Source organism: Uloborus diversus, chromosome 2 (assembly GCF_026930045.1).
Source record: "Uloborus diversus isolate 005 chromosome 2, Udiv.v.3.1, whole genome shotgun sequence".
NCBI lineage: Eukaryota > Metazoa > Arthropoda > Arachnida > Araneae > Uloboridae > Uloborus > Uloborus diversus.
Genome location: NC_072732.1, coordinates 156,702,056 through 156,728,103, shown reverse-complemented (window position 1 = coordinate 156,728,103; position 26,048 = coordinate 156,702,056). Strand labels below are relative to the sequence as shown.

The window sequence follows — 26,048 nt, the reverse complement described above, 5'->3', positions numbered from 1 at the left end:
AAGCGCTAGACAAGCAAGGCAAAAAAGTATCATCTTCTTTCGATAACAATTTGTAATGTCATATTGAATTTTCTAGCATTAATTGTTATTCTTGTCAGGCCACAATTATTATTTAGTTTTATCAGGAATTGATAAATATCGAATTCAACATCGTGGAAATAGCTGCTTAGAACTACGAACTACGTAGTTTGCATTAATCTTTGACGTTTAGTAATGCTTCTTGAATTCTCATTTCTTTCTACGTGGGCCATAATATCCACAAGACTTAGAAAATTAATTTAAAAAGAATAAAGCGAAAAAATCATACGTACGAATCAAAATCACAACACTTTTAGCATTTTCTTCGATACCATGTGCGTTTGTTTTAGTTTTTAAGTCCGCCATTAGACAGTGACTTCAGTGCCCCCTATAGTTCGTTGGAGTTGCGAATAAATATGAGATGGAAAGAGATAAAAATTAAAAATCACAAAGCTTTCTATGATTTAGTTTTTAGTCCTCGATAAAGATAGAGTTTTGCGTCTTAATTATCAATGGATTCGATGTCTGATTTTTCTGTCCCTTTTCAGGGCCAAATTTTTAACCTCAAAAGAGCGTACTAGAATTGCAGCATCTCTTCTATTACAAAGCTGAACCCTCAGCCTAAATAAAAATGTATGATACTAAGCTGTTTACGCCTAACGTAAAATATCCGCAAAAGACGGACATCTGTACTCATATTCCAATCATGTTTTAATTACACAACTTATTTTACCTTTATGTTAAATAAATATTTCCAAACCAATAAATACTGAGGTGTCATTTTTCTCTTTACATTATAAAGATTATCAGTTATTCATATCCGTAGTTTCATATAATATCACGAAATCGTTGAGAAAATATTCTAATCGCATTCATTAATTTGTTGGGACTCTAGCTCGGTCTAAATATAAACAAGCAACACGAAATCTTAAAACAGAAAGCCCAAAAAGCTAAGTTCGCGCGCAAGCGCAGTTGAAATGGCAAATTTGTGATAACCGGGATTTAACGTCTAGTACTAATCAGTACATTATTAAAAGAAAAGATGACGGAATTTAAAGACGAAACAAATTTTATTTTCGTCCAGATAAATTACAACAACAGGGTAGTTCTGTACACAAAAGATCAGTGCAGTCGTGGAAGATCCTTATCTTTGGTGGAAAGAATAAATTAGGCAATGTATGAAGTTTAAAAAGTTTTCGTTCAAAAGATCGAACCGCTAATCTTTCGGAGTTGGCTTCGCTCACTGATCGGCTGGATTACAGTAACTTGGTAACTTTGCGACTTTGGCCATAAATAATAGGGTTGGGGATTATTTGTTTGCATTTTAAAGCTACTGTTAATGTAATTTATTGTATTTTTTGTTTATTTGGCGAAATATTTCAAATTGCAAATAATTGTTTTTCGTTTTTAAAGAGTGTTATTTCTTTTTAGTTGAAGAATGTGTTTATTTTACATCGGGAGGGGGAGATAGGGATGAGTAATTTTCGCTTATTCAGAGAACTGTTTTTACCTTGATCATTTTTCTAAACGACATCCTTTCGATTGCTTTATTCATTTTCATATGGGGGGATGCTGCAGAGGGATTTCCCGTTTGTTCTAGATCGGTAGTTAGATTTTTACACTTAATATCTGAGGATGTTTTTTATCCTTTGAGTATGGGTGAAGAAACAAAGCATCAAGTACAGGAGAAAACATAGTTAATAAAACAACTGCTCAGTGGGTATTAGATAAATCAAGTTGTAATAAATATGCGCATTCTGGCACCATAGCAGCTTAAACCTTTTTTTTTTACTTATTTTTTTTCAACAGAACGGCTCAAACACTTGATAGTTTATTGAATTTTTTTAACTTTTCAATTTACAAAGTTTGAACAGAACGACGTCTGTCGGGTCCTCTAGTTTTGTACAAAAATTGTATTATCATGAAAACGTATTGTGAGCAAATATAAAATGAAGGAACAAATTGGAAGGAAGTTAGAAGCAAAGGGATGTAAGTGGTAAAATTTAAAAAATGGAGATAACGAGCACACATGGTAAGTGAACCTCTCCACTGTCTTGGGGCAAGATATGGTCTAGTAGCCCTGGTAGTTGCTGCTTTACAGCATGATTTAGAAAAATAAATCAATGAAAGCCTACCTAGGATGTTATCTTTAAACGCATTTTACTCAAAACTTGAAAATGTCCACTTACATCCCTTTGCTTCTCACTGCCTCAAATGTCATAATAAAAAATCAATACTAGTAAAAAACATAAGGCATCTATTGAATTGTCTCTAAGCCTGAAACTCATTTTAGTGTTCAACTTTCCTACAGTTGAAACTACTCTTTCTGAATTCACGATGGTACTGTTAACAATGCGTGATACACCTCCTCTAATTTAATTGCCTAAAAGTATTTTATCTTCAAAAAAATTCGGTTGTTGCATGTCATTTTTAAATAAACCCTTTTGTGTGTGTGTGTGTGTGTGTGTGTGTGTGTGTGTGTTTCGTATTGTGTGTATTTCTATTATTTTTTTTTAATTTAAAGCTAGTTGAAAATCTAGTTGTTTTTCCTGAGAGACGATACTTTTCCAATATTAACATCATTTTCTCAACAGCAGGGGTTTGTGTTTACTTTTTATTGACCCTTTGGTTTAAAATTTACGATAAACTTGAGTTAATTTCATCTTGTTGGTTACTCTTACTCTTTTTAGCTTCCTTTTCAAAATTCTTTGCTATTATAATTACATAAATATCTGAAAATGTCTTTGAATTCGTGGAACATATTTATGCTTTTCCTCTATGCAAATTTTCAAGACAATATGTAATTTCTCAATATTATCTTGCCAAGTATGAAGCCAAATAGCGACAGAAACAGTTTTGTCAAAATTTAGTGCAGTTGCGACAAATATTTAAGAAAAAAAAATCATAAAGCATTCCTGAAATTGATGGTTTGAATAAATTGTTCATCGGACAAAAGGGGGGTAGAATTACGGTAACACCGCGTCGCGTTGGCGGATTTTTTCAAAAACAGCCGAAGTTGGCACCTACGACTCAATATAAACATTTCCTTCAATGTAAACAAAGGAAATCCACAATAAGAATAGCCCCCCCCCCTCAAAAAAAAAAAAAAATGGGCGGAGCTCTCGATGATTTAAACTATCATTTTGGTTACAAACAGTCTGTTAACTTTTTTCTTTCCCTGATCGTAACCGCAAAGAAAAAAAAAATATTAAAATTCTTTTTCCTCTTTTAAATAATTATAATGTAACAAAATATACAAAGAAACATATTATTAAACCTAATTTAGGAAATCATAGAGTATAGCTAGCACTTTTTAAGAAAGGAAACAATTAAGTACTTAAAAGAAAAAAAGATTGTGGGGGGGGGGTGGATATTTGGAACAGATAATTAATAGCTTTCAAAAACATTTAATGCAAAAAAAATAATAATAATAAATAAATAAATAACTTAAGCTGTTTTTGGCTAGCGTGCACACATTTTATTCGAACAAAATACATAACTAGCAATGAGCGAAATGAGCAAAAAGGAAACGAACATTACATTGAACATAACATTAACATTGTATTAAAATTCAAAAAAATTGCGAAATAAATTAATAAAAAAAAAATTAAAAACATGCTTTAATTTTTTTATCCAAAAAAATTGAACTAAAAGGTTAAAAATAATTTTCTTTTATCACAAAATATTTATCCTATAGAACACATAAGTTAACATCCGACCTATTGTATTACGATACATTGAAATCATCATTTAAATTTCTGACTAAAAAGAAAAGCGTGGACGCCGTATCATAAAGTTATCGAAAATATTTTTGATTATCTTATAAGGATAATTAATAAATATATGCGAACATTAAAATTCAATTTTCAATCGACTATTACTTATTGTTCATATTTCTAAACTTACGTGTCAATAACCACTGTACCTTACAATAATGTTCTCTTTACAAGTTGAAACATTTTTTATAATCAGACATTCACTATTAGAATAGATTTTAAATTTATGATACTTCAGAGACGTAATACAATATAAATTAATTTTAGTTATCTTTACTAATACAGTAGAGAACCAATTATCCGGGAAGTTCCGGACCATCGCTATCCCGGATATCTGAATTTCCCGGTTTTCTGAATCGCTAAAAAACGCTATTGGACGATTGTTTGTAAAACTTAAATTACTATAATAAATAGTTATGCATATTAAAATAAGAAGAAAACAGTTCAGAAATGCTTATAAATATCGAAATATTAAAAACTACTAGTGAATGAATAATTTGAACACCAAAACACTACTAATCTCTCATAATGCCTAACTCATAATACCGGGGACCCTCACACTCTGTTTGGAAAAGAAAGGGAAAATCTTCCACTTTTCGATACTTTTAAACAAAAGAAAATGAAGGGAAGGGCAAAAAATAAGTTTTTGAACCTAAGTGTGCAAATTTTCTACTGTAGTATATAAAATAATTCACTTTCATGATCGCACTTTTTTTTTTTAAATTTTTTGTAAAGGTTTCGACTCGACGTTAAATCCCGGTTATCACAAATTTGCCATTTCAACTGCGCTTGCGCGTGGACTTAGCTGATTTCAAAACTCTTGCTAAATTAATTACAAACATTTTAAATTTGGTAATAAATATGAGATGGCAAAAGATAAAAATTAGAAATCACAAAGTTTTTTCTGATTTAGTTTTTAGGCCTCGGTAAAGATTGAATTTTGCGTCTTAATTATTAATGGATTCGGTGTCTGAATCGTCTGTCCTTTTTCAGGACCAAATTTTTAACCTCAGAAGAGCGTACTAGAATTTCAGCATCACTTCTAATACAAAGTCGAACCCTCAACCTAAATAAAAATTTATAATACTAAGTTGTTTACGCCTAACGTAAACTATCCGCAAAAGACTGATTTCTGTACTCATATTCCAATCATTTTTGAAGTAAACAACGTGTTTTACTTTTATGTTAAATAAATATTTCCAAACTAATAAATATTGAAGTGTCATTTTTCTCTTAAGATTATCAATTATTCATATCCGTAGTTTCGTATAATATATCACGAAGTCGCTGTGAGAATATTCTAATCGCATTCATTAATTTGGTGGGACTCTCGCTCAGCCTAAATATAAACAAGCAACACGAAATCTTAAAACAGAGAGCCCAAAAAGCTAAGTCCGCGCGCAAGCGCAGTTGAAATGGCAAATTTGTGATAACCGAGATTTAACGTCAAGTAGATTTAACGTCAAGTAAGGTTTCGTGTTTGCGATTACGGTAGCTATTGATAACTAATGCTTTTGCATTTGGTTAATATAACAGAAATTTGATTTATGAGTTCTTGCAGCCTTATTAGTCTTGCGTTTAATGGATTTCTAGATTTCACGATCAACTAACTATCCAAAAAAATCGCGAATCTGGTTTTCGGCGTTTCCCACACTTTTGAGACGTCACTTACGCCAAATGCCTTTAATTAGAGGCCATTCAATCAAATACTGCATTAGAATGCGACAATATTCATTTCCTTAGCTTTCAGTTGGAATAAAACACGAAAATTTCAGACTTACGAATGTACTTTTTAATTCAATAAAATCTTGCGGAAATTTTGCCCCGCATAAAGGATAACCATTTGAAGTTAGTGTTTGCAACAGTTTCTCGTCAGTTATATGGTGTTTATTAAGAAATCGTTCATATTCTTTTGGTATTGCAGAAAAAATGCTTCAATTTTCAAAAATTGTCAAAATGGCGTATTTTTAAAAGATGGCAGGAAAATCGGGGTAAAAGTTGCCGGTTTTCTGGTTTCCCGGTTTTTTGGTTCCCGGATAAAAGGTTCTGTACTGTATTATAAAGAGAGAGGGCGGATTTTTGTGTGTTTATATGTTCGAGGTAATCTCCGGAACCACTGCACCTATTTGAAAAATTCTTTCACTATATGAAAGGTGCTTTCTTCCTGAGTAACATAGGCTATAATTCGAAAAAATTCGATGAATAGTTCTTTTTTTTTATTCCAATTTAGGCCAAAATTTCACGTAAATTGCCTATTATTTGCTATTAAAGAGGTGAAAAAATACTTGCGCATATTAATATTATATATCGTTAAAAAGGGTAGAATTTTCTGCGTTCTAAACAATTTATTTCAATGCTCTAACTTAATTACGGCGGGAGTCATTTGCGTTTTTAGCTCTAACTTTTTTAGGCTTAGCTGAAATTTAGGCACTACTTTCTTTATTAAATCTATCAATAAAAAGTGAAGGAATTTTCCCAGTTTTCTTTTTGACAGCACTGGAAAAAACGACATTTTTTACTCCAGATCTCTCTCGACTTTTGGTCGAAAAAATTAACTTTTATCTTCAAAGGAAAAAAAGTTACAAGTGTTTTTAAACCAATTTCGAAATTTGTCATTTTGATTCAAGTTGTCAACCATTTTATTTTCGCGTTTCCACGGTTACAGTGGGGCCATGATCCATGGTATATTTTCTTATTTTGTATCTGATTTCTTAAACTTATTTTATTTCATGTTTACATGGTTACGCTTTTAAAATCCATCTTTCGCATTTTAATTTCTTAAAAGTATTTCAATATCTGTCGTCATTGTTTGGAAAGGTAATTTTGCATGTTGTTTCTTTTTCCTTTTATTTAAGTTATTCTTTAAGTTATTAAGTTATTCTTTTAATTAATTGTTGAATATATGTCACTTGACACAATTTTTGTTCTCAAGGTAGACCGGGCAACGCAGCTCCTAATATATAAAGATTTGAAAGCTGCTGTTAATATGATTTTATACCTTTTTGTTTGTTTGGCGAAACATTTATTATTGCCGAAGAAAAAACATCCGCTTCACTCGCAAAAGGGTTGGGTTTCGGTAGGCGCTGAGCAGTTCAGTCTAGGATCATTGTTTCAAGGCAACCGTTAATGTAATTCACTGTTTTGTCGATTTGTTTTGAAAGATAAGAAACTTTTGATTTGTTTTTATCTGAGTGAAATGTACGACATTTTCTTCTTTTTTTCTGACGATGATTTTTGAATGTTCCACAGGATGTTTTTTTTTTTTTTTCGTTAGACGGATGGATTATGATAGCGTGGTTGCTGGGCAAGTTTGGCGATAAACAATAGAGCTGCAGAATTATTTTTACATTTGAAAGATATTATTTGATACCTTTTTTTGTTTATTTGGGGAAATATTTTAAATTGCAGTAAAAACCGCTTCACTCGCTAAAGTTTTAAAGCAACTTTAAATCTAATTTAATGATTTGGCGAAAAGTTTTAAAGTGCAAAGGAACTTAAACAGTTTTTTTTTTTTTTTTTTTGAAAAGGTGTGTACGCATTTTATACAAAGAAAAACGATCATTTCACATCAGAGGCAGAGGGGGCGTCAATTCTTTTTATTCAACGAACTTCCATTAAATTTTTAGCACGTGCATAGCTGTGCGGGTACTGCTAGTTTATTATAATGCTGGTGTGTTTACTTATAACACTACTAATTTAATATTTTTTACTATAGTTTTATATGAATCTTGATCTATCTTAATGATTTAATCTTCATTTCAATGTTTATATTTAACTAGCATTCCCGTACCCGGCATTGCTCGGTCAATGGAAATAGCAGGCGATAACAGTGTTTGGTGTGTCGCGATCAAGGTTAGCCTTGAACTTTTATTTTTTGAACTTTTCCTTTCGCCCACCGCTTTCCTGATTTGAAGTGAACTGATTGAAATAAAAAATAAATAGAATCGTTAGAACAACGAAAATGATTTTTTAACATAGTCCGATTTGCAAAGCTTGTTCTTTGAATTTGTAAATATTGTTAATATATTGATTTTTTTTTCGTTTGATAGTACTGTGATTTTTTTAGTCAATTTTAGTAACTCTCCATGAAGTCAAAAGATGCAAACGCCCAAAAGAATCGGGAAATGGTAAGATTTTTACCTGAAATTTAAACTTAAGATACCGATTATTACATTTTTTGGCGCCCCCGGGTGGGCGTTTGCAATTATATTGAATTAAGTTAAAAAACTAATAGTATTTGATCAAGATAGTTTTTTCTTAATATAAATGATGGGGAGTTTGAAGAAATTACGCACTTCATTACGAAGTGGTTTTTCGAGAATCGCTAACCAACTGGAAGAATACTTAAAAGCTACAGATTGTAGTCATGATGAAATAGAAGTCTTAATTAACCAGTTGAGTGAGAAATGGTGTGCACTTGATATGAAAGAAAAAGAAATTCATGAAATATTAGCTAATGATTCTGATTGTGCTCAAGAGGATTTTGATGTTGAATATAATGTGTATGAGTCATACAAAGAAAAATTCATACGACTTAGAACGAAAGCTGATAAAATGCTGCCAGTTCAGAAAAATTCATGAAGACATAAATATAGCACCTGAAGATAAATTTATTTATTTAACTCAAGCTACTGTAGAAGGCTCCCGTGCCAGGGAACTCGTTGATTCGTTTCCCCCATCTGCGGAAAATTACGAACAAGCAATTGAATGCGTAACTGCTAGATTCGGTAGGGAAGACTTGCTCATTGAAGTTTATATAAGAGAATTATTGAGTCTAGTTTTGACGAATTCAATGGATCAAAAGAAGATGCACCTGGCCAAGTTATATGATAAAATAGAATCACATATTCGAGCATTAAATTCCCTGGGTGTTACTTCCGATAAATACTGTAACGGATTCGGTGCGACTTCCACTTTCTTGAAATGAAAACACAGTTCTTGATAAAAACACAGGAAATTTATTTACACTATGTACAGGAAAGATCGTCAACAACTGCTAAATTATTCATCAGCAATTAAGCAATTATCACAAAACACCGTAAACTCAACGTTTACACACGTATTTACTTCCCAATACGAAAACAACACAGCGAAAATGCCTCGCAATAAACAGAGCAAATATGCTCTCCGTTCGAAATCTCAATCGAAACTCCCCTGTTTATCACGTGGGACGCCTTTATAAACATCGAAAGAAATCTCTCAAATATTCCACACGCTTCTCGAAATGCGTTGACCGTTATCAAATTTTATCAATGAAAAGAAAAGGAAATAGGGGTCGTATACTTTAGCGGAATGAAAAGGGGTTGTATATTCATTACGGGAAACTATTTACAGGTTACGTTACTACAATTATTACTTTTTACAGGATTTGTAACATTGCCCCCTTCCTAAGGACTGCACGTCCCGGGCAGTACAATCCCCAGAAAGGGTGCCAAACTTCTATCACATGTTCACAAATACACACATTAAATAATAACCAATAATGCATAGGAAACACAATAATAACAAGAAATATTACTAAACATTAAAAGCAAAATTATCTACAACTTTTATGTTATCAACCATGGTTGTTTACGTAATAGTCATGAACTATGGCCATAGTATGGGGCTAACCGATCATAATGTACAAAACTAGGTTTTGCATTAGGTGATTTTTGGATCCTCACTACGACGTCATTCAGTCGGTTAAGGACTTTGTAGGGTCATCCCAATGCGACTGCAATTTGGGTGAAAGACCTTTCCATCGGATGGGATTCCATAACCAAACCTTGTCGCCTTCGTTGAATTCATGTCCAGTAGACCTTGTGTCGTATCGGGTCTTCATCTTCTCCGCCGCGATGTTGATTCGCTCTCGTGCGAAGTTATGAACGTCTTCCAACCGGGCCTGGAGATCCTGGATGTACTCCTCAGGCGATGCAGGCGCATCCGGAGGACGACCGAAGACGAGATCACAAGGTAGCCGAAGCTCTCGTCCGAAGAGCATCTGAGATGGGGCATATCCGGTAGTCTCGTGGACAGCACTGCGGTAGGCCAGCAGGAACAAAGGTAGCTTCTTGTCCCAATCCTGTTGATTTCTGGATACCATAAGTGAGAGATTATTCAGGATTGTGCGGTTAAATCTCTCCACCATGCCGTCCGATTGTGGGTGTAGTGGTGTTGTCCTAGTTTTCTCAATTCCGAAAATTTGACATAGGCCCTTAAACACAGCAGAGATGAAATTCCTCCCTTGATCGGAATGAATCTGCAAAGGTGTTCCATATCTCGAGATCCAATGTTGGACTAGAGTCTCTGCTACGGTGGTAGCTTCTTGATCTGGAATGGGATACGCTTCGGGCCATTTGGTGAAATAGTCGATGGAAACAAGAATGTATTTGTTCCCATCAGCAGTTCTTGGTAGAGGACCCAGGATGTCGATCCCAATTCGTTCGAAAGGAGCTCCAACGTTGTACAGATGTAGCTTCCCTCTGCTTCTCTTCTTCGGTCCTTTACGAGCAGCACAGGCGCCACAAGAATGGCACCACTTCTCCACGTCATCCTTCGCCTTGCTCCAGAAGAAGCGCTCCCGAACTTTATTGAGGGTTTTCAACACACCAAAATGTCCTCCAGTCGCACTACTATGTATTTCTTTCAGAACATCTGAAATCCTTGATCGGGGAAGTAGTAACTGCCACCTAGATGTCTTACCGTCGTCAGATTCCCATTTCCGGTGTAGCACGCCGTTCCGTAAATGGAGTGAGTTCCATAAAGCCCAGTATCTTTTTGTTGCAGAACTGAAGATGGAAACGTCCTGCCAGCTAGGTCGCCGACTGTCACTTTCCATGAACTCCAAAATTGGTTTTATGTCGGGGTCTTCAAGTTGATCTTTTCGAACTTGGTCGTCACTCCATGGATCAGGTTCTGATGATATTGGAGTCACTGTCACCTGATAGGCGGTAGGGCTAGTCGTTCCATACTGTTTCTCGATTCGGGAACAATAGTGGCAGTTCTCAGGACAGGGTCTCCTTGATAAAGCGTCTGCATTACCGTGAGACAACCCTTTTCGGTGCTTGATCTCCATCAGGGTTCGTACGCTCCGGGAATTCCGGGAAAACCGGGAATTGTCAGGGAAAATGACACTGTCAAAAATGTCAGGGAAAAGTCAGGGAGTTTTCAAATTTTGTCCTCCAAAAATTTTTTTTCCCAAGGAATTAAGTACCATGAGGTCTAGTCTTCGTTTTTATTGTGATTTCACGAAAAAAATTGTAAATTTTTATCTAAACCGACTGGCACTTAAAAACTGCAATCGAAAAATGAACGTTTTTTTCACAACGAAAAATGCGCCAAAAGAGCGAAGATTTTCTTGCATGGAGTCAGTGAGGGGAACGCATTTCTTTCTACTGCCTAAAGTTATAGATGGGTTGCCACAACATTCTATTCGGTTCAGGGTTCGTACGCTTCGGGAAAACTTAGAATTATCATTTAAAATGACATAGTCAAAAATGTCAGGGAGTTTTCCAAATGTGTCCTCATAATTTTTCTTTTCCCAATTTTTCCCCAGGGAATTTGGTTTTATGAAATCTAATCTTCATTTTTATCGATGTATTTAAAAAAAATTGTAACAATTTTAAAGCAATGAAAAAAGAGGGCGACCCAAAAAATCTTCAGCAGCCGCCATTTTTGGCTCTCAGTAGTTCCCAAGGGAAAAAAAATCAGGTGAACAGCAATTATGCACAAACTCAAAAGGAGAGAAGACAATTTACTGCTTCGGAAGCACAACCTGTAGATGGGAAGGTCGATCGGGGAAAATCGTTTTTATTTTATTTTATTATTTTTTTTTTTTGATCGAAAATCATTTCAGCTACGAGTGAAACGTAGTCGCCATCTTTGGTCATTCACAAGATGGAAGTAGATACGACCCTAAAATGCCTAAGTTTCTAAAAACAAAGCAGAATTGGATGTTTTCTTTAATTGAAAACTGATGAAAATAACAAAAAATGGTCCACAAATTGTTTTTCTATAGTTATTTAAAATAATTTTCTTGAGAAATGAAAAATTTTGTTCTTAAAACTTAATCTTATCCTCACTGCCTCGGACGCAAATGTGATAAAAACTTTTCAATGAATTGTAGTTTCATGAAGATTTATTATTTTTTAATTGTCTTCATGCGACAAATTAAAAAAGCTATTTCTTATTTTTGGGCATAGCCGCCATATTTGGTCATTCCCAAGATGGAAGTACACAAGACTTTTTAAGTGCCTAAGTTCCCGAAAACGGCATTGGATGTTAATTGCAATGCAAACGAAAACAACACAAATTGTGCCTTTTTTTTCCGGATAATTTGTAATCATTTTCTGGAAAAATGCAAAATTTAATCTTCATAACATTTTTTGTTTTAATTGATTTAGACTCTTATGTGCTAAATACTGACTATTTTGCTTTTATTGTAGCTTTTTAAGGATTATTAATTATTTATTACTACTTTTATACTACAAATCCAAAAATCTACTTATTATTTTAAATTTTTCACTTTGTCGCCATATTTGATCGTTTGCACAATGGAAGTAGACTTAAACTTCCAGAAACAGAATTGGATGTTTATATCAATGAGTAACATTGAAAATAACATTAAATGTGCAAAAAGTTATGAATTTTTGAAAATTAACTATTACTTTCTGGAAAAGAAAATTTGAAATTTTAATGTAAGCGTCCTTTAATATGTGAAAAAAAAAAAAAAAAAAAAGATTATTGGCATTGGCCTATGATTGGCGGATGTTGATTTTTGTTACTATGCATTACATGGTATGCCGATTGATGCAACAAGTTAACCATATTTATACTGAAATTTAGCTTTGAATTTTGCTCAATATGTTTTGTGTAACCTACTTATAAGAAAATAAAAAGTATTGTAAACCAAAAGCGGATGCTAAAAGGTTGTTGCAGGACTACAGCAAAACGCTATAATATTACGCGTGACATCAAAGAAACGCTAAAATAAGTTGAAAGTACTCTGTTTTCAACAAATAGTGAACAAATTAAAACAATTTTGAACAAAATGTTTAAAGAAAACTTAAAATTTTGACAGAGAAAACAAAGGAAAAAAAATCCTTTCTTTTTTTTTTTAAATCTAAGGGGAGAAGTTTCAGTTCTTCTGCATTGCTACTTTAAACAATTTTAATTATTTTGAAAATATTACTATTTAAACTTAAATTTTTAATGAAGCGAGTAACCTGGAATTTTCTAAAAAACAACCTGGAAAACCTGGAAAAGTCAGGGAACTTTTTTTAACCAAAAGTGTATGAACCCTGTCCATGTCATATTCCTGGAGCCGCTGTATCCACCTGGCTATCTGGCCTTCTGGATTCTTGAAGTTCAAAAGCCAAGTTAACGATGCATGATCTGTCCGAAGCAGAAATTTTCGGCCGTAGAGGTAATGATGGAAGTGTTCTACAGCTTTCACTATGGCCAGTAACTCCTTTCTGGTGACGCAGTAATTTCGCTCCGACTTTGATAAGCATTTGCTCCAGTAAGCGATGATATGTTCATTTCCGTCAATTTCTTGGGATAAAACAGCTCCGATGCCCTCGTGGCTCGCATCAGTGTCCAGGATGAAGGATTTTTCAGGCTGAGGATAGGCGAGGATAGGCGTTGATGTTAAAGCCTCCTTCAGTCGTAGAAATGCATCTTCGCATTCTTTGGACCATTCAAACTTTTGCTTGCTCTCCGTCAGCTTATGCAAAGGTCGTGCATTGTTGGAAAAACCCTTCACAAACTTCCTGTAGTATGTGCAGAGCCCCAGGAAACTTCGCAGCTGATGGATGTTTTCGGGACGACTCCAACTCTTGACCGCAGATACCTTTTCTGGATCGGTTTGTACACCTTCAGAAGAGATGATGTGACCAAGGTAGTTCACTTCCCGGCGGAACAAATTACATTTGGACGGGCTTAACTTCAGATTGACTTCCTTAAGCTTCTGCAGCACCTTCCTAAGATTTGCCAGATGTTCTTCGAAACTGCGTCCCACGATGATGATATCGTCTAAGTAGACCAGACAGGATTCGTAGGAAAGTCCTCTTAACACTGTCTCCATAAGACGCTCGAACGTAGCTGGTGCATTGCAGAGGCCGAAGGGCATCACTTTAAACTGCCATAAGCCTTGTCTTCTCTCGGTCATCAGGGTGTATCTCAACAAGCCAGTAGCCGCTCTTCAAGTCCAGGGTCGAAAACCACTTATGTCCGGAAAGAGTGTCCAAGGTGTCGTCTATCCGTGGAAGAGGGTAACTGTCTTTCTTGGTGATTTCACTCAGCCGTCGGTAATCGACACAAAATCTGGTGGAGCCATCTTTCTTTCAGACCAAGACGATGGGAGAGGCCCAAGGACTGGATGAGGGTTCGATTACATCATTTTCCTTCATCTCTTTCAGGAGGGTTTCATCCTCTTCCTTCTTAGCGAACGGTAGTCGTCTTGGATGCTGTTTAATAGGGGGGTGTTCTCCAGTGTAAATCCTATGCTGCGTTAAATTCGTACGGCCAACATCCTCCGATGTAGAGGAAAACAGATGCTTGAAGTCATCCACCAATTGTTCCGCAGCAGTTCTTTGATCTTTCGATAAGGGTGCACTCCCAATTAACTTCGATGTCAAGGACTCAGAAGACACAGTCTCGGGGGAATTGATTCTTCTAATGATGCAGTTTGCTGGAGTACAAGTTGCCAACACTTCACCTTTTCGGATATTCCTTGGCCTTTCACTCACGTTGGCGACTCTCACAGGAATTACATCCTTAGAAAGGTCCACAAGCGTAGATGCTACCAGCACTCCTTTTAGGCTATTGCTTAGGTTAGGGTATTCAATGAGTCCAAATCGAAAACTATTGGTTTCTTCAATGGAGCCAGGTATTAATGATTCTGACCTTGAGGGAATCGATAAATCTGTTTAGGCTATTATTTGATGAGCGGATTTTACATCACTTTCTGCAGGGAAAACGGCTATGTCTTCTCTCATCGAGTGCAGCTCATTAGTCTTGAAGTCGAGAGTGAAGTCATATTTCTTCAAAAAGTCCAATCCGAGAATGAAGGGGTCCGTGATATTAGCGACGAATGCCGTATGATGGTAGGTGGCATTCCCAAACACTATTTCCAAGTCCACTTTACCGTCAATCTCGATTTTGTCACCCGTCACAGTCTGGAGACTTACGCGTGACGATGTCCACAGCAGTTTCAATCCAAATTCACGAGCCATATCTGTCCTAATGATTGTCACATTGGCTCCAGTGTCGACAATCAGTCTGCAGGGGTTCCCATTTACATGTGCGTAAATGAAAAGTCCATCACTGCCACTACTAGAAGAGGAAATCTGCAGAGCTCTGGTGGTGGTGATTTCCTTCCTTCGCGTAGCTTGGCGAGCCGGACAACTCCTTCGCAGGTGTCCTTCACTACCGCATTTCCAGCACTTCTGCTCTTGTTTCTTTTGGGCTGTTATGGTGCTCAGATGTCTTGCCAAGTCACCGAGTTGTCTCTCAAGTTCAGCGAGGTGCGACGACCTGGAATCAGACTCATCAGCTTCCTGAGTCCGGATTAGATGGCGATCCACACGGGTTGCTTCTTGAACGGCCTCGTATCTCATCGCATACTCAACAGCAGAATTCAGGTCTTTGACATCCGCCATCCGTAGAGCTTTCTGGATTTCCGGATCTCGAACCCCGTCGATGTAGTAGTTGAGTGCCAGGTTGTCTCGAACATCCGCAGGACAGTCGCAAAAAGCAAGATGAGACAGTCTCTCGATGTCCGCCGCAAGCTCTTGCAGGGTTTCCCCGGTTTTCTGGAAACGGGACTTCAACTGGAGTCGGCTGAAATCTTTCTGGCACTTCTCACCGAAGCGAAGCTCCAACGCAGATGTGAGGGCGGCGAAATCCAGGCGCTGACCGTCCGGAAGGGTCTGAAGAATGTCCGCTGCGTCACCTCTCAGGGATGCTGCAAGATGGCAGGCCTTGGTAGCAGAGTCCCATCCGTTCGCTTCCGCCACTATCATGAACTGAGTTTTGTAAACCTGCCACGAAGTTTTCCCATCAAATGTGGCAAGTTTAATGGACGGTCGAGCAACCGATGTGGGAGCGCCAAACTGTACAGAGCTGCTTTCCGCGGTCGCCAATCTCCTTTCCAGGTCTTTAAAGATGTCTTCTTTAAATTGATGAAATTTTCTATCTTCTTCTTCCAGTTTATTTTCTACAGCATTGCATCGGCCTTCAACGGAACTTAATTTTTCTTCAAATTTCTCTTCGATTTTATTTTCCACTGCGATGAATCGGCCTTCAACTGCCTCAAACTTTCCTTCAATAGCATCAACTCGATGCTCTATCTCATTAAATTTATTTTCCATCACAGTCTTTACCGAAGTAAGATCGTTTTTAATTTCCTCTTGGTTAGAAACTAGGTCATTCTTCAGCACCGTTAAATAACTTTTCAATTGGTTTTGATTAGCCGCCATATCATTTTTCACAGAGGTGATTGCGTCAAGAAGTTGTTTTAATTGTTCATCCATTGCGCGAGTAATCACCATAAAAATAAAGTCCTAATTCAAAAGAAGTCTTTATGAAAAAATGTCCAAAGTCACACTTACTCCAAGAAAATCCAGAAGAAACCCCACGTTGGGCGCCAAATTGTAACGGATTCGGTGCGACTTCCACTTTCTTGAAATGAAAACACAGTTCTTGATAAAAACACAGGAAATTTATTTACACTATGTACAGGAAAGATCGTCAACAACTGCTAAATTATTCATCAGCAATTAAGCAATTATCACACAACACCGTAAACTCAATGTTTACACACGTATTTACTTCCAAATACGAAAACAACACAGCGAAAATGCCTCGCAATAAACAGAGCAAATATGCTCTCCGTTCGAAATCTCAATCGAAACTCCCCTGTTTATCACGTGGGACGCCTTTATAAACATCGAAAGAAATCTCTCAAATATTCCACACGCTTCTCGAAATGCGTTGACCGTTATCAAATTTTATCAATGAAAAGAAAAGGAAATAGGGGTCGTATACTTTAGCGGAATAAAAAGGGGTTGTATATTCATTACGGGAAACTATTTACAGGTTACGTTACTATAATTATTACTTTTTACAGGATTTGTAACATTACGCTTCGATTTTGTATCCATTAGTTGAAACTTGTTTACCAGAAGATATTATTAGAATATGGGAAAGAAGCATGACTTTAAAAAATGAAAATACTAAAGAATTAAATAAATTGATCTCTCTAATGAATTTTTTGAAAACAGAGGTTGAAGGGGAAGAAAGAATTAACTTAGCGAAAGAAAGTTTCAGCTTCGATTCGAAGCGAATGAAGAAACATTCCTCACTGTCTAGCCCGAGTAGAGGGGAAGAAGAGGAAGAAGAGAAAATTCCAACCGCAGTCGGGCTTTTTGGTTCCACAAATTCGAATACGTGTGTATTTTGTGAGAAGAAAATCATGAATCATCTGCTTGCCGATATGTGCTGAAAAGGAATTTAGATGATAAAAAGAAGATATTAATGAAAAAGGGCTGTTGTTTTTGCTGCCTTAAAGTGGGTCATAGAACTCGAACGTGTAAAGTTAGAATTAATTGTGAACGTTGTAATGGAAAACATGCAACTATAATGTGCAACGAAAATAAATACCAAGAGCGCGATAAATTGAAAACAGACGTGCTCAAAGAGAATGTCGGTCAAAATGCTATCAATGACACAGTGCTGAGTAACCGCACTTGTAGTCCGAACATTCTGTTGCAGAATTTATACGTCAGATTGCGAGGCAATCAGGGAGGGAAAATCGTTAGATGTCTTATTGATTCTGGCTCCCAACGATCATATCTGAGTAAACGAGTCGCTGAAGAAATGCAGTATGATCGTCTTAAAGAAGAGAAAGTTATACATAATTTGTTTGGTTGTAAAGAACACGTAGAAAAACATTACCGACACAGAGTATTAGTCAGCAGTATTAACAAAGAATATCACTGCAATTTTGAAGTACTTGACCAAGAAAAAATATGTTCTAAAATACCAACTTTGAAGTTAGATCCATGTGCGCAAGAATTGAATAAAGGAAATATAATTTTGACAGATCAATTGATTCCAAAAGAAACAGAATCTGAAGACATAGATTTATTAATTGGAGCTGATGTAGCAAGTAAGCTTCTCACTGGAAAAGTCATTGTTCTGCCATGTGGACTCGTAGCTGTCGGAACACATCTTGGATGGACCTTGATGGGGAGGATGTCAATTTGATGATTCTGATGACAATTCTACAATGGTGGTAACAAATTTATTTATGAAAGATTTTACCATTCCAGAAATGTGGAACTTAGATGAAATAGGTATTACTGGTCCGATCGCTAAAAAAGACATGGAAGAAAAAGAAATAAAAGATGACTCTGAATCTGAAAAAGATGAAAATGAAGTAAAAAAGACCACTAATGAAGATCCGGTGGAAGTTGATGACGTGCAATCAAATGAAGTGGATGCTTCAGAAGAAAGTGCAAAACCTGTTACTCCTGTCGAAGAATTGATGGATACTAAAACAGAAACAGATGTGAAAGAAGAAAATATAAATGAGAAAGAAGAAAAAGAAAATGATACACCTTCTAGAGATAAAATAGTTACATCTGTTGAGCAAGAAAATGATGCCAGTGTTGAGCATTTAGATGAAAATTTACCCATCTCTGATCCTGAACAAGAAGGCCGAGCTAACGAGTCGCTTTCTTCTGATTTAGAAGACTCTGAAGAAGCAAAAAGGGTTGAGAATCCAGACGACCTTCTTTCCAGGAGCTACCCAGCTAAACAGTTGCTGAAAATGAAATGGTGGGAGAACCCAATTCGGCTAAAGAAGAATGAAGACGAATGGTCACAATTTGATTTGGTTTTCAATGATGAAGAAATTTCTCGAGAAAAGCGAAGGAGTGCTGTGATAAATACCCAAGTCAATGTGGAAAGCGAAAATATGTTTCACAGATACTCAAATTATCCGAGACTCATTAGAATCATTGGATGGATTTATAGGTTCTACTTGAATTCGAAGTCTAAAATTTCTAAATAAAAAGGAAATCTAAGTGTACAGGAGATAAAAAAATGCGGAAAAAAGTTTACTTAGGATGGTAAAACGAGAATCATTTCCAGAAGGAACCAATGAACAAAGAATTAGACAACTTAATCCCGTGCTTGATAAAAGTGGTCTCCTAAGAGTAGAAACGAGAATTTTTAGAAACAAAGATAAAAAGAATTTTCGATTGCCAATAATTTTGCCATCGCAACACCGAATCGTGAACATGCTCATAGAAAGTAAACATCAAGAACTCAGACATGCTGGAGTTCAGGCGTTGATGAATCATCTCAGAGAGAACTATTGGATTCTCCAGAACCGGAAAACGGTTAGAAAAGCTATCTCGACATGTGTACGATGCCAACGATTCACTGTGACCCATTCAGAACCGAAATGCCCTCCTTTACCTGAGGATAGAGTTAGAGATGCAACAATATTCGAAATCACAGGCACAGATCTTGCTGGACCGTTATACTTGAGGGACGGAACGAAAGCCTGGATAGTTCTCTACACTTGTGCTGTGTATCGTGCGGTGCATATAGAACTGATAACCTCTTTAACAGCAGAAGCCTTTTTCCAAGCGTTAAGAAGATTTATTGCTAGACGAGGAAGGCCAGAAATTTTATATTCCGATAATGGAGGCAACTTCGTTAAAGTTCACAATGAATTAAGCAAACTAGATTGGGGAAAGATCGAATCACGGTTGTCGCTGAAGAAAATAACCTGGAGGTTCATACCACCTTTAGCCCCTTGGTGGGAGCGGTTGATAGGTACGATAAAGCAAATTCTGCGTCGAGTTTTAGGTCAAGCTTCACTGACTTACGAAGAACTGAACACAGTAATGTGTGATAACGAAAGCCTGATAAACTCGAGACCTTTAACGTACTTGTCAGAAGATGTAAATGATTTGGTTGCACTGTCTCCTTCCATGTTCCTCCAAAAAACCAGAGAATGTGGCGTACCTGATACCGATATGGTAGATGTCACCTACTTGCGAAAAAGATATTCATATCTACAACGAGTACGTGCAGACCTACGAAAGAGATTTCGGCAAGAATACCTTGGACAACTGAAACATGCAAGAAAATGTCCAAAGGAAGCTAAGCCTCCTTCTGTAGGCGAAATTGTTCTCATAGGATCAGACAACCTAAAACGGTTGCAATGGTCACTTGGACGAATTCTTGAAGTCCTACCAGGCAAGGATGGCATTGCCAGAGTTGTCCGCATAAAAACTAAGTCCGGAATTGTCACACGTCCTGTGCAACGTGTATACAGTTTAGAAATAACAGAAAACGATGAAGGTACCCTTTTGAGAGATAAAGCCACTACTCGGAAGATCCAGTAACCAGTGGTAACGCGAAGTGGACTAATAGTAAAAGAACCCAAGAGACTAGGCTTCACAGCAGATTGAGTTCTTCATTGGTGAAGAGCTCAAGGTGGGAGGATGTCGCGATCAAGGTTAGCCTTGAACTTTTATTTTTTGAACTTTTCCTTTCGCCCACCGCTTTCCTGATTTGAAGTGAACTGATTGAGATAAAAAATAAATAGAATCGTTAGAACAACGAAAATGATTTTTTAATACAGTCCGATTTGCAAAGCTTGTTCTTTGAATTTGTAAATATTGTTAATACATTGAATTTTTTTTCGTTTGATAGTACTGTGATTTTTTTAGTCAATTTTAGTAACTCTCCATGAAGTCAAAAGATGCAAACGCCCAAAAGAATCGGAAAATGGTAAGATTTTTACCTGAAATTTCAACTTAAGATACCGATTATTACATGGTGCACCTAGTTACGCAAATCCTCTATAATAATTACTTATTACCTATAACTTTTTCTAATTCTGAGTGGGTCCCAGGACCCCTGGACTCCTTCTATGTATGCCCTTGTCCTTAACCGATCTTTAACTGTTATTAACGATCCTTTTAAAATATTGTTTTTATTTGCAAGCGCCGGTCATCCACATTTTATTGATATACCTATGTTTAAGCAAGAACTGCTTTGCATAATTCATTTTTTTTTCTGGTGCTAATATTATTGAACTGATTGATGACTCTGGAGCAAGCTACATAAAATTGGCCGTGTGAAAAAGTCTTTTCTTAAATCGTCCCTACTACTTTTAATGTCTGTCCTTGTGATTTATTAACAGTTATTGCAAAGCAAACTTTTACGGGAAACTGCACTCTTCTAATGTTTTAGAAATTCGATCTTTTTAACTGTATTGCAGCATACTACATCGTATTGTCTTTCAGGAAACATTTTTTCTGTATTTTTCCAGCTAACCGTCTATTTTACAGGGCCGAAGACTGGAAAATTTACATTCTAAATCAGTACCATGCAAACTAATAATAAACAGCAAAAAATCACTCATTTGGTTTTACTATGTGAAATAAAACTTAAATGCTTTATCTATTTTATCTGTGACGATGTTCTCAGAAACTTCGTTGTCAGTTTTGCAAAAGTGAAAGCAAAAGACAGACACTGACTTGAGAAAAGCCTCGAAGAAGTACTGAATAATGATTTGAATGGAGGAAAGCCTTCGAGAAAATAAGGGATTTAAATTTAAATTTCTGATTTTAATTTCATAGAAATTAAGGAGTTTTAATTAATTTCTCCCGAACTAATTGATATTTAGAAAAATCCTTTCTTAGTGAATACTTTCGTAATCATGTGGACATGCCTGCCAAATTTCAAGTCTGAGCCTTCAGCGGTATTGGCTGTGCGTTGATATATGTATATATATTATCTCAGGACTTTGATTTTTATATATTACTAGCTGTACCCGACGCGCGTTGCTACGCCAACAAAAAAATACATCATTATACTGATTTTCATGCCAATCGGTTGAACGGGGCAGAAGTTGCTACTCTGCAGTGCCACCTGGTGGCGAGTGGCTTCAATGAGCATATTATGCACCTTCTCCGTGTAAAAATACATACATATACCAATTTTCATAATAATCGGTCCAGGTATCAAGTGAAGCCGTGACTATACTCAAATTCCTTACTCACGCAGTTTGCAAGATCAATCAATCGCTAAAAATATCAAATAAAAAAAGTTTTAAATCCCCCCGCTGTATGAAAAGCCATAAAACAATAAAGAAAGAATTTATTTGTTCAAACTCAAAGAAAAATGGCTACAGCTAACTTCTTATCAATGAGATCTTTCACGCGAATTAACTTCTGCAGCCGATAATTTTATTCGTATTTATCCAATGGATTGTGACTTAAATTGGAATAAAAAAGGAACTAGCGATCGGATTTTTTTTCGAACTGGTCTATAAACATTCCCAGTACCAAAAATAACAAACGGTGAAAGTTTCAGCCAAATCTGCCGGGTAGTTTTCGAGTTCATGGATGACATACAGACAAACATTCATTTTTATATATATAGAAGATTTTTAATGTGATTTTTTTTATAACTCTATTCTAATTTTTTAAAGTCTAATATTATAAACTAGTTTTTACCCGCGGCTTCGCTCACGTTGATGTAGTTTTTTTTTTTTTTTTTTTTCAATTGATTCAAGTTAATGGTTATTACAGGCAGAGGTCAAATAGTTATCAAAAATTTTTTTGTCTCTAGTTTCGCCGACATTTCAAATTACCTGCCCCCTTAAATGTATCAAAAGGTATGATTAAAACTGAAAATCAGGGGGAAAGGGAGTAAATGAAATGTCGGGAAAACTGGTAAGACACCCCGAAATCACAAAAAATATGGTAGTTATAAAATGATGCTACCTGAAATGTTTCCAATAAATAGTAAAAATTTGGCGCAATTGTTTGAAATTGTGTGCAAAGACAAATTAATGGAAGTTTTTGTGCTGTTTATGGATTTGCTTAATTTAGTTGGCGAATTATTTTACGTGTTAACAAATTAAAAGAAAGAAATACTAAAGAAATGGCGATATTTGGTTACATGGTGAAAATTGAGAAACAGTATTGCGTAGTTTTTAGCTTCCAAAATAGCGACAGTTGAAAAAAAATGCCTTATTCCCTAGCTATTGAAATGATTCCACAAAAAAACGTTATGCTAGATTTCCGCTGATCGATTAAATACCCAGTCAACACAAATAAAAAAACCCATTAATTGCCTCAAAGTTGCATTAAAATGGAAAATAATCAGCCAAATCCATGTATTATTTGCCAATCTTGTGCAAAAATCTTACTTCAAGATTTGACTTGAGAAAAGCCTTGAACAGTCATGAAAAGCAAAGATAGTCAACAATACAACAATTGTTGCTATCGACAGGGAGTTGAGATGATACACTAAATACTGTATTGAGTTGAGGAAAGCCTTAGAACATGGATCTAAAAAGCTCATAACTCGTTTTTTATTCTACTTAGAAATTTCGAACAGGTGCCATCTTCAGCAGAAAAATCAGAGCTTTCGATGGACATATAATGTAAATATGTGCAAGTATTTTTTCCTCCCAATATTAAAGAATTTATACAAAAATTGTGTTTCATTGCCCCCCTAAGGGGGTTTTGCCCCCCATAACTGGACGAAAACTACCCTATGTGTTATTTTGATGCATAAGCCATATTATTGTAAAGTTTCATCAAAATCCATTCAGTAGCTTTTGCGTGAAAGAGTAACAAACATCCATACATCCATACATCCATACAGACAAACTTTCGCATATATAATAGTAGTAAGATTAGTGTTTAACCAATTTGTTTCTTTAAATTTATTTCAACTCGTAATAATTGCTATTCCGTGTGTATGATGTTAAATGTTTAATTTTTAATTTTTATTAGTATAAAATGGGTTATACGGCGTCCACGGCACCGTATATTTTTTTTTAAATTTTGTGGCAACAATTTTTGGATTTCATATATGTTTTAGCGCCATTTCATTCATTCGCCATTTCTTTGTGAAGTGATCAAGCAGATTTCTGACTTGCTGCATTTTCCAATTATATTTTTTTTTCTATTAATTATTTTTATCTTTTAGCTTTCAATATGCCTACTGTATATAGTGTTGTTGAAAAGTTTCAGGGAATTTTGAGTCGGAAAATTGATAGTTGTTCTTCATTTTCGTCGGGTAGACCGACAGTTGGAAGGCCAGGTATTGTTAATTGTTCGTACTGTATATTTAGACAACAGTTGTCATACTATGTTATTCGAACAACAGTAACTGCGCATGCGCCGAAACTGTTGTGCGAGTTGCTATTCTGACAACTGTAGTCTGGTTATACACGGCCTTAATTGTTTATTTGGTGCATCATTTGGCTCAGGATATGCAGCTGTTAATTGATTTTTTGATGGAGGTTGGATTGTTGAAGGCTGCAATCTAGGGATCTGAAGGAGAAGAAAAAAAAGGCGCCAAAAACAGGTATTTTGCTTGGCGAGAAAAAAAAGTCGCCAAATTTCCGATTTGGGGGGGGGGGGGGGGGGGGTATATCAAAGTAGTTCCAAAGATTGTAAAAAGGAACAAAGTTGAATAAATTTCTAGGGGAATTATAATAAAGTGGAACAGACCGAATTTAGTTTTACATTTCGGGGAACTTTTCATTCCAGCAACTTCGTTTGGACGTTTTCTTTTTTATTTAGCGAATTATTTTATGTTTTATTGGCCTAGTTTAATTGTTTGGCGGGATTTTTTCCTTTTAATATAACTTTTAGTCTTATTTAATGGTTGGTTTTGTTTAAAATTAAACATTAAATTTTACATTTCAGTAGTACTGTTTTCGGCACCATTGACAAACAGATGAGCGCTTTGTTTTGACTAGTTTGGCAAAATGCGCCAAATATTCTCCGTTATGATAATTCCCCATTTTTATAATGATGATAAAAAGAACAAAATGAAATAAATCTCCGTTACCTAAAAAAAATATATATAAATCCTGAATTGCTTTTTAAATGTTGATATAATGTTTGGATCGTACACTTCACTGGATATGTGGCGTACATTCAGCTATTGCAATATTTATTAATTCGTACAAACACTAACCTGTAAATAATCTTGGAAACTTCCAACAGGTGAAACTCGCTCATACAAAGCACTCAAGCAAAAAATTAACAGCAAATATCCCATGCTCTGATACTCCATATCACTTGTCTATTAAATTCAAACCAGCGGTCTTTTTCTGCTGTTGCCAAATGTCATCTGCGGCGAAAAAAGAGAAAGTTCATTCAGACGTTTCTCCCGCGCTTCTGACGTCACGATGCGTGTCAGAGGACAGTAACTTGCTACTTTCAATATCACGTGTCACTTTCACCGAAACGATAGCAAACATCGGATGCGGCAAATTTAAAACAAATAAATCATTATTTCGCGTGCTTTTTCAAGGTCGTTTTGAGGGACAATTCAAGGAAGTTCAACGATTGACTGGGAAAAAAATCTCTCAATTCTTTTGTACTTCTTCAGGTTTTTACCTAGGTAAATCAAAAAGAAATTCTCGGAACAGTGAAATCTTAAACTGTTTTAATAAAATAAATCAAATCTGTCGGAGAATAAAATTGTGTGCCAGGTTAAAGATTCCCAACTTGTTGCATATCCTTGGGGATTCAACCTGAACTTAGTAGTCAGCATCAAAATGAAAATAAAATGTACTTATATCAGAAGGTCTAGAGTTTGAATACACGTCACCTTGTGCTGATGTAAGAAATCAAGCGAAGAGGTAAAAAATTTCAATTTTTAGCGGACAAGGCAGCTGTCTCATTCGACACTACTCAAGTGGGTCGGTCTTAGCGCTGGTTTTATCTAGAGCTAGGCTTGCTAGACGTTCCGGTTTGACCGGGGCAGTCCCGGTTTTCAGGCAAAATTCCGGTGTCCCGGCCGGTATATTTCAGGTCCCGGAAAAAGTTAATTTGATTAGATGACCAAAAAAGTCTAAAATAATTAACTCTGAAGGATTATTTTGATTGTCATCTGAAACACAGACTTGTAAAATGAATATCGAATAAGCTTGTGAGGGTTTTTATAATAGCATTAAAACCAAAAAGAACTTTCTAAAAAAAGTCCTAGCGAATGAAAAACACATGTAAATATATTCAAGTTTTTTATTCATCATTCAAAGTATTTCTTCATACATAAGTAACTAATAAATATTAACGTTGTAAAGAAATAAAATGTTCAAATTTATCTGCTTGTGTCATCTATTATTTCCCCGGTTTAGGTTCATAGTCCTCATAATTGGTATTTACTCATAGCATTGAGAATGAACTATCCTCTAAAACACTCTAAAAAACA

General features: G+C 35.8%; 1 protein-coding gene across 1 annotated transcript in view; it reads right to left on the bottom strand.

Annotated features, from left to right (window-relative positions):
* Positions 1-24,941, bottom strand: part of LOC129216615 (tolloid-like protein 2) — a 78,490-nt gene extending 53,549 nt beyond the window's left edge. The window contains exon 1 of the mRNA XM_054850831.1: positions 24,807-24,941. Within this exon, the coding sequence (XP_054706806.1) occupies positions 24,807-24,905 (99 nt within the window). The 5' untranslated portion in view covers positions 24,906-24,941. The remainder of the gene's footprint in view (positions 1-24,806) is intronic.
* Positions 24,942-26,048: the final 1,107 nt, after the last annotated feature.